We start from the raw sequence: 12,079 nt of genomic DNA, 5'->3' as shown, positions 1-12,079 counted from the left end.
TCCCGTTCCTGGGGGCAGGCACAGCTGAATGTTTGGAGTGTCCTGGGCAGCAGGTCCCATTCCTGGGGGCACAGCTGAATGTTTGGGGTGTCCTTGGCAGCAGGTCCCATTCTTGGGGCAGGAACAGCTGAATGTTTGGGGTGTCCTGGGCAGCAGGTCCCGTTCCTGGGGGCACAGCTGAATGTTTGGGGTGTCCTGGGCAGCAGGTCCCGTTCCTGGGGCAGGCACAGTCTCTATGCCCTGTCTGGTCAGTGCAGGGGACACTGCTGGGCTCAGCTGGCCTCGGGGTCTCCAGCATGGGGGTCAAGGTGAGGCTCCACCACGTGTCAGGCTCTTTGTTCAGAGACTGGAGGAAAAAGAGGAGTGGATAATTCCTAACAAACCTGAGGAAACTCAGACTGATGGCAAAGGCCAAAGAGGGTGTTGGGGTTGTGTGTGGGGGTGTTCTCTAAGGACAGTCCCAGTTTACCAAGTGTCCCTCCAGTCCCCCCTGGTGCCTCAGGGAAGGAGTCCAGGAGGGATTGAACAGCCAACCTTGGCTGTTCCCAGTGAGCAAACCCCCAGGGCTGTGCACCCCATACCTGGGAACCCTCTGGGGCTGAGCCTGCTCAGAGGGGATGGAATCCAAGTGGCTGCAGAACCACCCCCAGCCAGGGGTTATTCATGACCCTTCCTTAAAATTCTGCTTTTTCAGGGTTGTTGTTCATGTTTCACCTCATTTCTTAGGCCAGTATTCAACAGTTCTGACAAATTGCAGCAGCCTCTGGAGAGTCTGGGGGGAGTTTATCTGCTCCTGCACACCTGGGTCCTACAGATAAACTGTTGCCCACTAAAGATTAGAGGGAATGCCAAGTTTTGCTGCTGTTGAATAGGTCCCTTTTAACCTGTGACATTTACAGTGGTAAAACCCAACAATTAAAGGCATTTTTGCTTTCCACTTTTTACGAATTCTGCACTAAAAATGTGTTTAATGTTATAAATACCACGATTGGTCCTGCTGGGCCTTTGATTTAGGAGATGCCTAAAGCTTGATCCAAAGGTCTGAATCCTGGGAGAAACCCCTGTGGATATCTGTGGGCTTTGGATGAGCTGAGCAGGAGAGAGGAGCCCCCCAGAGCTGATCCCACCTCTGAGTTCAGCAGGAGAAACAGCTGGAATTCAGGATTTGCAGGTATTTGCATATAATTAATTACAGGAGGACATTTGAGCTTGTTCACTGTAAAACAGAGAACATTCAGGTCTCCACACACAGCCCCAAATCACCACAGATCGATTCTGTCAATAAGGCAGCACCATTTCTGTAGAAAATCAGCTCCCAAAGATTGTTTTCCACATTGAGTATTTTTCACTGATGAAGGAATTCCTGTGGCTGCTTCATTTCAAACTGTTAAGTGAGATCATTTGGAATTCAGACAGAATTGTGGGATTCAGATTTGCCAGCTGTCCAAGACAGGGACGTGCCAAGCTGGCGTGGGAAAAGAATTCTCCAAGTGAGCTTTGATGGGATGATTTGTTATTCCAAACTTCTTGCCCAGAGAGCATTGAATGTTTCCTGTGTCTGAATGTACAGTTTCTGAGCTGGATTTACATTTTAATGTTGAAAACCTTGGTGTGTATCAAGCTTGTTGTAAAATACTCCTTTGGTTCCTGGTCCTGGAGAGTTAAGTCCACATTAGATATTTTATGTCAAACAAATAAATAGTTTTTTCAGTAAAGAGGTTTTGGTTGTTCTGGGGGATGTTTAAGAAGGGTCATAACTCTCCCTTTTTTTTTTCTCCTGGTGTTGAGGTGTTTGGGTAACACTGTTGGGCTCAGCACTTTGTGGATCTGACTCATTTCATGTGTGTTTTGTGTATTTGGATGTAAAGCTGTTCCCAGGGTAAGTCACCTCAGCGCAGCTAAATATTGTGTCTGTTCCATCCCTGGAAGTGCCCAAGGCCAGGCTGGACAGGGCTTGGAGCAACTTGGGATAGAGGAAGGTGTCCCTGCCCATGGCAGGGGATGGAATGGGATGATCCTCAAGGTCCTTTCCAACCCAAACCATTCCATGATTTTATGGTTTTTTAAAATTATCTTAAATCTTTAGTTGTTTTGCATATTTAATTCAGTTTGGACACTAAACCCCAGGCAGTTTGGCCTCTTGCCTGGGTGTGTTGGGAGCAGGTGGCTCCAAGTGTGTCTGGACTTTAGGACAGGGAGAATTCCTTCTATTTATTTACCTTTTAACAGAAACCTTTCATTTACCTCTGATTTTTCCAGAACATAAGAAGTGCCCAGCCCTGAGGAGTCCCCTGCCCTGTAACTGATACTCTTGTTTTGATGTTCAATAATTTTACAAACATGAGGTTGTTCAAGTTTGAGTCAAAATGAGTAATGAGCTGCAAATCCTTCGAGTGCTAAAGCAGGATGTTCTCATCCCAGATGCATCAACCTTCCCTTTCCCAGCTTGTGCAGCCACCGGGATGGAGAGTCTTGTTCTTGGATAGGGAAATATTTGGGAACTAAGGCAGGGTTGGTGTGGCTGAACCAACACTGGGGAGGGTGTTCCTTCTTCTGTGGTTACTTCTTGGCTTTTCTGAAGCTCATTCTCAGAATCAGAGAACATTCGGAGTTCAAAGGGACCCTCAAGGATCATCCAACCCAACTCCTGGCCCTGCACAGGACACCCCAAGGATCCCACCCTGTCCCTGGAGCTCTGGCAGGAGTTGTCCCAAATGCCAGAGCTGCTCTTTGGTCGCAGAGGGAAACCTGCCTGGTGCTTGGTGTGTTTCCAGCTTTGTTCTGGGTCACAGGGGATCCTTGTGGAGAACTGGGAGATCCTGGAATGTGCTGACTGTGGACAGGAGTGGAGATCTGTGTGTGCTGGGAAAGGACGTGCAGGAATTGTCCAGACATCATTCCCTGACTCCCTCCCCAGCCCAGGAGCCTCCAGAGGGAATGTCAGGTACATGCTGGGCAGGCCCTGGCACAGGTTGGGCAGAGCAGCTGTGGCTGACCCATCCCTGAAGTGTCCAAGGCCAGGTTGGACAGGGCCTGGACTGATCTGGGATAGCAGAAGGTGTCCCTGCCCATGGCAGGAGTGGAACTGGATGAGCTTCAAGATCTCTTCCAACTCAAACCTTTCCATGATTTCTGTGAGTTCTTGGTGGCCACTGACAGCACCCACAGACCTCCCCATGGTGATGTGTCAGGTTCACTTGTTGGCTCAGAATGTGGAATGATGACTCTTCCTCCTGCAGGATGAAATGTTCAGGAAAAACGTGTGTGGAGACATGGAATGATGACCTACTGGGATGTTCCTATGGAATCAGCATTGGAGGCCCTGCCATCATTAGGAAGAATAAGCACCACGTGTGAGATGTTTGAATATTCCCTTTATCATTCACACATTTTAAAATGTGGCCTTTAGAAAACAAACAAAATCAGCCTGGAAATAAAATGGCATATCCAATCATTCCTGTTTCCCAAGAGGCCACGTGAGATCCCAGGACAGAGGCTGCTGTGGGCTCTGGGATCACAGGGATCAGCTGCTCTTTGAAGGCACACCATGATTTCCTGCTCTTCAAGTGTAGCTTTCCTGAGACCACATGGCTTGGATTTACAGCAGAGGAGAGTGTGGCACTGAATGTCTCATGTTTGGAATAAATGAAATCAAGGGGATTCACTTTCCCCAAGGTAGAATCAGCCCATTGGGTTCAGCATTAACCAATGGTGAATTTTCTCCAGCTCGTTTCCATTTTCCTGCCCTGTTCCTGATTTTACCCTGTGGCTGCAGCATCTCGGGAGAGCTGCCAGAGAGTGCAAAACCCTTTGGACAGACTGGACCTGACTCTTGCTCCCAGTTTCCAGACTCTTCCCTTCTCTGGACACTGTCACCTCCCCTGGACACTGTCACCTCCCCTGGGCCAGTGGTCAGCACAGCCTGAGGGCTGATGTCCTGCAGCCAGGAAGCCCAAATGGCCATGGATGTTTTATCCTTGCCAGGGATGTGAGGAGCCCCAGCCTTGGGCCAAAATCACAGCCAGAAGAGCTTCAACCTCTGCTCTCACTGTGCCTTCAACAGTGAGGCCTTTCCTTGCACTGGAGTTCCATGTCATGTCCCTCTGCCAGCCCTGCAGTGTCATGGAAAAGGGGAGCACAAACTCCTTACAAGTGTCTGAGGAAGGGACAGGGCAGCTGGTCCTTACGGTGAGAGTCCCCATTGCTCCTTTAACAGGGCAGCCAATTAACAGGTCCCTCATTAGGGCTCGGGGAGAGCTGGGGAGCACAGGCGGTCACTCCCTGCCTGTGGGAACGGAACTGAGAGGGTCTCAGTGACCTCCAGAGCAGCACCAGGGTGAGCCCAGAGCTCTGAGCCTGCGGGGAGCAGATCCCTGTGCAGATCCAGCCCAGCGCTCCCTCCAGACCTGCAGGAGCTCCTCTGCTCCCTGGGGAGAAACCAGCAGGTCAGGAAACGTGGCCTTGGGCAGGGAGCTGCCCTGGGGCCGGGAAGCCTGTGCTTTTCCTAGGATTGTGCTCATTCCATGTGCTGGGAGGTGAAATGAGCTGCAGCATCTCCCGTTCCCGAGGTGCAGCACGGCCCTGTGGAGCTATTCCTGGCACACGGAGTCACAGGGACACCAGAGCTGCAGCAGGATGAGTAAGGAACACTTGGCTTATCTGTGGAGGAGAGTGAGTCAGGCCTTGTGCTGGCACAGCCTTGGCATTGGAGGCCAATGCTGCCTGAGCAGTGCCCTGCCCGGGATGGTGTGCAGAGCAGGAAGGACACATGGCATGGCTGTGTCCTCAGAACAGTGTGTTGGGTCCCCAGGAGTGTCCCTGAACACCCCAAAAGGTCCTGCCCTCCTGGGAGCTGTCCCAGCTCCTCTGGGAAGCACAGCCTGCCCCGAGCCAGCCCTCTCTGAGCTGTGTCCCAGCCGTGCCCCTCAACTGGAGAAATGGGAACCCGAGCAGCCCGTGGGAGTTTTAGGGACAAGAACAGCTATTTTGCTCTCTGCTATATATAGACTCTGGCAAGTCCAGGGCTGGAACAAGTTGCTTTTGTTGCTAAAACATCCTTTGGAAAGCCCATTTTAGGCAAGTGCTGCTGTCTGTTCCCAGCTACACTAACCAGGTGCTTTGTCCTGGCAGGAATGCCAGGAAAGCTGGTGGAACCCAGGCCATGCTCCCAGAGCTGCTGTTATTTCCCTGGGAGCCTCAGAGCTGCTTCCTACTAAGGAGCTTTTGCCTCCTGGGGGAGCCTGGAAGTCTAATTACACGCTGGGAGTCGGAGCAGCCGGGCCAGCTCGGGTGGCACCGGCTGTGTCAGATCCTGTCGCAGGTACAGGGCAGGACTGTCGAGGTTCCAGCTGAACCTGCTGCCCTTGGCAGGCTGATCCAGACTTTGCCACGGGGAATTAGTCCAGATTTTAAAGCCCTTCCTTAGGCAGGTTATGGAGGGAGCTGAGCCATCTGGAAAAGGGCTGAGACCTGGAAACGAGGCACTGTGGCCAGAGCTGGAGCTGTGGAGGGTCGGGCACCCACGTGTGTCCCTGTGCCATTCCCAGGGCTCTGCGGGATTTCTAAGCTACTGGTGCCACGATGATCCGGGAGAGCTGGGGGAGAGCTGGCATTCACAGGAGGGTGGGCAGGTACCCACAGAAGGCAGAGCTGGCTCTCACAGCCGGGGCTGTGGGGAGCTGCCCACCTTCCCCCTCTCCTGGAGGATGCTCCCGAGGAGCCGCGCTGCTGCCATGGCACAGCCCCAGTGGATGGTGATCCCAAACCCACCGTGGCCGTAGTTGTGGATCACCTGGGGAGAATCACAGAATTGTGAAATGGGTTGGGTTGGAAGGGACCTTAAAGCTCATCCCTCCCACCCCCTGTCATGGGCAGGGACACCTCTTCCAGTATCCCAGATTGCTCCAAGCCCCATCCAGCCTGGCCTTGGACACTTCTAGGAATGGGGCACCAGCTGGTGTTTCCCTGGTAATGTCATGGTGACTGGAGCACAATTAACACAGTCACTAATCACTCTCAGCCCCGGGGCTGTGCAGGTACCTCTCCCTGCAGGTGCCCATGCCGGACGCTCTCCCGCTCCAGGCGCACCCGAGGCCGTGCTGGTCTCAGGCCACTCCACTCACCGACAATCTTTGCTGTCTGGAAGCAAAAGCATATCAGCACTGCACAGCATTCCTGGGAATTACAGCACCCTGGGAATTGCAGCATCCTTGGAATTACAGCATCCTTGGAATTACAGCAGTCGGACCTCATGGCTCCAGGTGGTCCATGAGAAAAGCAAGGAGAGGGGGTCCCCAATCCTGCTGCAGCTCCTGGGGGGCTGCAAGGGGTGACCAGGCAGAACAGTTTGGGGTCACAGCTGCCCATCACCAGCCTGTGAGGAGCAGGTGAGGCAAATCCTGTGCCCAAACTCTGTGCTGCCTTTCCTGCTAATCCAGGGCACAACAGCAGCACCAGGAGTGAACACAAACCAGCCCCACCCCACCCCAGCCCTTCCCCAAAGCCCTGAGGACACCACAACCAAAGGGCTGAGATCTCCCAAGGCTTTGATTCTATTTTGTTACCAGCTGCAGGAGGAATTATTTTTCCTCCAAACCTTGTCCCTGCCTGTCCCTAACCCAGGTGGAAGAGCCTTGGGTGCCCTTGATGGATGGAAATACAGACAGGGAAACCCTGGTGTTCTGTGGTTTGTCCCAGTACCCATTCCCACACCCCTGAGCCCCCCCAGCTCCCAGCAGTGGGTGCTGGGCTGGGTCCCCCACCTGCAGAGCTGGGAGCAGGCGGCAGCAGCTCTCCCAGATGGTTCTGTGGTCCTGGGCACTGTTCTCCTCACTCCAGTTGCCGTGCTGGTAAATCCCTCCCAGGATTGTGAACTCGCTCCTGCACCCAGAGCCAAAGGAGACACACAAGGTGAGTGTCCCCAGCTGTCCCTTGTGGGTCACCTCATGGGGGGACTCTGTGTGATGTTGGATCCTGCTACACCCTGAGCCTGCAGCATGTTCCTGCTGCAGAAACTCCCACACAAGCAGGAAGAGAGCCTGAGCAAGTCACTCGTTAAACCCCATCAGCACCCAAAAGACCCTTCCTTGTCTGGGCAAACCAGACAGATGATTCCATCCTTATCAAACAGGTCTGCTCCTGCCTGCCTGGGGAAGAGCTGGAAGGAATAGGATGCCTCCAGAGGGACCCACAGAGAAGCAGATTGGTGCTGTTGCTGCCCAAACTCCCTTGGATTAGCAGAGGACAAGAGGCAGGTCAAGGTTGAGAGGTATTGGGAGGTGATAGGAGGTACTGGGAGGGTCTACTGGCTGAACCCTTCCAAAACCTTGTGTGATCCCTGGAAGCACAAAAAAGAAAAGGGCTGGGGCATGTGGGAGGGACCCTCCCAGGGCCAGGATGTCCAGCAGGGAAGAGGATCTGTCTCTTCCTTTGGGATCAGCCTGGTGCTGCCCTGACAGCTCCAGCTAAAACAAACACAGGCAGAGGAATTTGTCTGGGGCTAGGCCTGCGACCAGGATTCCCAGTGCTCGAGGGCTGGGAGCAGGCAGAGCTCCTATTTACCTACTGGCCTATTGCCTGATCCTGGAACATCAGGACAACAGGAATTGCCAGAGATGCAGCATTTGAGCTCCAGCTTAAACCCCCTGTCTGCTGCCAGGCCCTCAGAGGGAGGCAGAGACAGGATGGACAGCAGTGTTCATTTATCTGGGACTCTGGGGACAGTGACAGGGGAATGTCACCAGTGCCAGCCACCCTCCTGGGCCACTGTCACCTACCCTGGGATGATGTAGGGAGACTTGTAGATCCCAGATTTCACATCATGGGTGATGATGAAATGCTTCACCCATGGGGCCAGGACCTGGGAGACCAAGGGGAGAAGGTGAGAGGGAGAAGGAGAAGGGGGTGCCAGGCTCAAGGGGCAGCAGGAGGGACACCGGAGTCCAGATGTGGGACCCTCTGCTCAGGATCTGCATTCCCTGGGAAGACAGGGAGATGGGAACGCAGGTAGGGAGAGGAGGAGCTTCCTACTGGCATGAGCCTGTGTTTCCCCAAAATAATCATCCCCTTCTCCCAAGGGTTTTATGTCCTTTTATTATTAGCATTATGCCTTTGACCTCCCCCAGTGCTCTCCCAGTGGAGAAACAGGCTGGAGATTGAGGCCTTTCCCACAGCTGACCCAGGAATGGGATCCGGGTGGGTTTCACCTGACCAGTGTTTGCTGGGAATCAGGACCTGATCCTGGTGTGGGTCCAGCCCCCAAGCCCGTGGTTTGTACCAGAGGACACAGATTTTCCTCATGGCAAGAGGGGGGTTTTTGGGGAGCCCCAGGGCCTGTCCCCCCCTCACCTTTATCACCTGTCCCCGGCCAGGCTGGAGCTCTGGGTCAGGCTGCAGGTCCCCCGAGCGCATCCCAGTGCAGTTTATCACCACATCCACACCCTGGGAGAACAGCTGGGGAGAGAGGGACACAGCTGGGAGAGAAGGACACAGTTGGGAGAGAGGGACACAGCTGGGAGAGAGGGACACAGCTGGGAGCAGCACAGGGACAAGCTGGGAGCAGCTGCCCTCGGAGCACGACGTTCCTGCTCCAAAATGAGCCCAGAGCTCGGTGCTGGATAAGCCAGAAGGGCTGGATCCAGGGCAGCTTCCCCACCACAGCTCCTGGGAGACCCCAGGTGAGCTGGGAAGCCATTCCAGGGAAAGCTGCCAATCCATGCTGGACTAATGCTCTACCCATCCCCTCTCAGCCGCCTCTCAAGCCCAAGCCCCTTTATCCTTCCTGGTAGAATGTATTTCCTGGATCTTGGCACATCCTGGGCACTGTTCCCTGGCCCATCACTGGTCCCAGGGATGGAGCAGCACATGCCTGTGAATGCTGCTCCACACCAGGAGGGGCTGTGTCCCCTGCCCTGGCTCCACACCCACACTCACCTCCTGGAAAGACTCGACCTTCTTATGGAAAAACTTCACTCCTCTCTGTGTCAGCCTGGGAAGAACAAATTCATTTGTTACTGGCAAATTAAAAGCAAATGTGCTCAGTGCCAGGGCACCCACATGGCACTAGAATTACAGGAATGAAATCACGCCCAAATACTCCCATTGCCAAAGGCTCTTGGATGCAGCTCCAAGTATCTCATTACTTCCATTTTTGTCATGCAAAAATACACCCTTGGGCTCATTATTAAAGTGGGGAGATTGTTACCCCACTGGGGCAGTGAGCAGGAATTCCAGATCCTTTCCCTCCCCCGTCCTTTGGCCCTTCCCCTCTGCAGGGGCACAGCCTGAGGGTTCCTGAGAGCAAGGAGGATGCTCAGGTTTCCCGTGGTGCTGCCATATGGAAGCCACTGGAATGTTCAAGCTGAGCAGGTCAGAGGAGCAGCAGGACACAGGCTGGATCCCTAAAATCAACCAGTGTCACCCAAACTGAGCCCCCAGCCTGGCACGAGAGAAGGATCCAGGGCACTGCCTGATGTGCAGGATGAGAATCCACACCTGGCCCCATGTCCTGCAGCCAGAGCAGCAGGGCCAGCACTCACCTGTTAGTGAGCCAGGGCAGGTAATTCCTGCCCTCCAGCATCAGCGCCGTGTTGAACCAGCCATAGCTGAAACCAGAGCAGAGAGGACCATGAGGACCTGCAGCAGCTTCACAGGAACCTCCTGCCCCAGTGCTCCCACCAGCCACGGGGAGCTGGGGCCACCATTGCCCTGGGACCCCAATCCCCCTTGCACAACAAATGCATGAATGTTCCCCCCTGTTCACAGCACAAAACACCTTCTGCTGACTTTGATCTCACATTTTAACACTGTCTGGGGAGGTAAGAAAGGAGCTGCAATGGTTTCCATGCTGGGCTGCTGCTTTTTTGGCCATTTGAGGTGTTTCTTAAGGGAAGCAGCTGTCAGGAAGTGAGGACACTTCTGCACCTGCAGTTCCTTGTCCTCATTGTCACATGGCAGGGAGGTGTCCAGTCATACCTGTCCTGTCTGGCATTCCAGAAAACAGACTGAAAAATACCTGTAACCAGGGAAGAGTTCAAGTTCTTTCGGTGTCAAGTTTCTGAATCCCAGGACAATGTTCTTCCAAGATGGATCCTGCAGTAAGGAAAAGTTTGGAGATCATTAACAAATCTGGATCCTCATGTCAGCAAGGGACAGAAGCCACGGTTGAGTGGGGCAAGGGACACAGTCCATCCCAGGGGGGACACAGGAGGGTGTGCAGGGTGAGGAAAGGGACACAGTCCATCCCAGGGGGACACCAGAGCGTGTGTGGCTGCCCCCAGGGCTGGAAAGGCTCTGCCAGCTCCCTCAGTCCTTCCTCACACCAGGATGGCATCGGGGGCACAGAAAACCTGTCCCAGGAACTGGCACAAGGCAAACGTGGAAGGATTTGGGGGCATTGGCTGGGAAGAGGCACAGCCCTGCGCGCCGCCAGGGAGGAGCTGGAGCCCCTCCCAGCCCTGCTGCGATTCGCTCCTCACCGGCACCGGCTCAGTGAACAGGTTGTAGCCAGAGAGCAGGAACAGGCCCATTTCCTTGGCTGCTGGGGAGTGCAGGTGCCCGAGGAGGTGATCGAATGTCTCTTTGTTCCAGAGCCTGCGATGGGAACAGGGGAGTGGCGGCTCTGCCCTCCCCGTGGGGCTGTGCTGGGCACACCTGGGGGGAATGTGCTCCTTCTCCCCACCCCATCCCATCCCATCCCACCCCACCCCACCCCACCCTATCCCATCCCATCCCATCCCATCCCATCCCATCCCATCCCATCCCATCCCATCCCATCCCATCCCACCCCATCCCATCCCATCCCATACAATCCCATCCCATCCCATCCCACCCCACCCATCCCGTACGTCTCCTGCAGGTTGCCATGGTCGCTCAGGTAGGGCTGCCACAGCCCGGCCGCACCATCGCTCGTGGTGTGGGGTGTGAAGTGGTCAGCATAGACCTCCAGCTCCAGCGAGGGGACCAGCCCCTGGAACTGCTCATGGATGCACAGGGCACTGGAGAGCCCGATGACCCCGGCCCCGATGACGGCCACACGCATGGCCCTGAATCCCTGTGGGGACACAGGTGGCTGGGCAGGCTGGGCTTCCCAGGGGAAAGGATCAGGGACCCAGGAGGGGAGAATCAACCCCTCAAGAGGAGGAGAATCAGCCCCTCAAGAGGGGGAAAATCAGCCACCCAAGAGGAGGAGAATCAGCCCCCCAGGAGGGGAGGATCAGCCACTGAAGAGGGGGAGAATCAGCCACACCAAACCCTTTCCTGGGATAATGGTTGTTGGGAAATTTGGGCTGCAAAGAGGGCCTGATTCCCTCCTGACAGTTTTCCAGCCTTGGAAAAGCCCTGTGGTCACTCCCTGGGATCGCACAGGGATGGATTTGGGGGAGGGCTGGGGATGCAGCCCTGGCTGCCCTGGGCTGGGTCACATCCCCTGGTGTGGGCAGGGCAGGACGTGCCAGCAGCACCCCAGAGCTGATTCTGGGAGCAGGAATGAATTCCAGCCCGGGGTTTATTTGGACAAGGTGAGTCTGTGCTGGCAAGGCAGCCCCCAGCGGGACTGACATTTGCGGGATGGAGGGATGAGTCACCGGAACGGCCACGCCGCGGGAGCTGCTGCCCATCTGTGCCACAACCCACGGGCACCAAACCCGCGGCACGGGGGGCACCTCCTGCACCTGCAGCCACGGGACTGCCCCTCTGCCCCCCAGCCCCGGCCGGAGGAGCCGCCTCGCTGGCCAAACCCCACGGGAATGCCCATTTTCCACCAGTTTACCTGTGGGGCGCAGCGTCCTCAGAGGAGTTTCAGAGACTGCTGCAGGGTCGGAGTGACTTGTTTGCAGCTCAGCGGGGCAAGGTCTGAGTGCCCAGGCAAGCAGCAGGGCCAAAGTCTGCCCGGGCTGGGGGAGGTGGAGCTCCCACGTGCTGCTGGCACCGGCCCCAGAGCGATGGAAAACGGGGTCACCCCTGCGGGTGTCACCATGGACACCGAGATGGGCTCCCTGCGCGTGATCTTGGAGGTCTTTTCCAACTACAGCGACCCTGTGACTTCCCAGCCTCTGGATTCATGGAATCCTGGAATCACTGA

At 55.3% G+C, this 12,079-nt stretch overlaps 1 protein-coding gene across 3 annotated transcripts; it reads right to left on the bottom strand.

Annotated features, from left to right (window-relative positions):
• Window positions 1-3,357: 3,357 nt before the first annotated feature.
• On the bottom strand, window positions 3,358-11,875 carry DAO (D-amino acid oxidase). 3 transcript variants are annotated; one of them, XM_071572354.1, is made up of 11 exons: window positions 11,768-11,875; window positions 10,845-11,050; window positions 10,476-10,590; window positions 10,013-10,089; window positions 9,537-9,602; window positions 8,932-8,986; window positions 8,347-8,451; window positions 7,776-7,858; window positions 6,762-6,879; window positions 6,040-6,138; window positions 3,358-5,791 (listed from the first exon to the last, which is right to left on the bottom strand). In XM_071572354.1, exons 2-11 carry the CDS (start codon window positions 11,036-11,038, stop codon window positions 5,657-5,659), a joined length of 1,047 nt encoding a protein of 348 aa, XP_071428455.1. In that variant the 5' UTR covers window positions 11,039-11,050; window positions 11,768-11,875; the 3' UTR covers window positions 3,358-5,656. The 3 variants fall into 3 exon arrangements, with proteins under 3 accessions (XP_071428455.1, XP_071428457.1, XP_071428456.1); XM_071572356.1 differs by lacking the exons at window positions 3,358-5,791; window positions 6,040-6,138 and adding an exon at window positions 6,139-6,191; XM_071572355.1 differs by lacking the exons at window positions 3,358-5,791; window positions 6,040-6,138 and adding an exon at window positions 6,198-6,319.
• Between the last annotated feature and the right edge of the window lie 204 nt (window positions 11,876-12,079).

The sequence above is a fragment of the Pithys albifrons genome, chromosome 17, assembly GCF_047495875.1.
Source record: "Pithys albifrons albifrons isolate INPA30051 chromosome 17, PitAlb_v1, whole genome shotgun sequence".
Lineage (NCBI taxonomy): Eukaryota > Metazoa > Chordata > Aves > Passeriformes > Thamnophilidae > Pithys > Pithys albifrons.
This window is presented reverse-complemented; position numbering and strand designations above follow the sequence as displayed.

Coding starts and splice junctions, on each gene's coding strand:
- DAO (XM_071572354.1), bottom strand. CDS start 11,038: ATGCGTGTGGCCGTCATCGGGGCCGGGGTCATCGGGCTCTCCAGTGCC. Junction 8,987..9,536: donor CTGCCCTGGCTCACTAACAG/GTGAGTGCTGGC, acceptor TGTTCTTCCCAG/GCTGACACAGAGAGGAGTGA. Junction 5,792..6,039: donor ATGGGCACCTGCAGGGAGAG/GTACCTGCACAG, acceptor GATTCTCCCCAG/GTGATCCACAACTACGGCCA.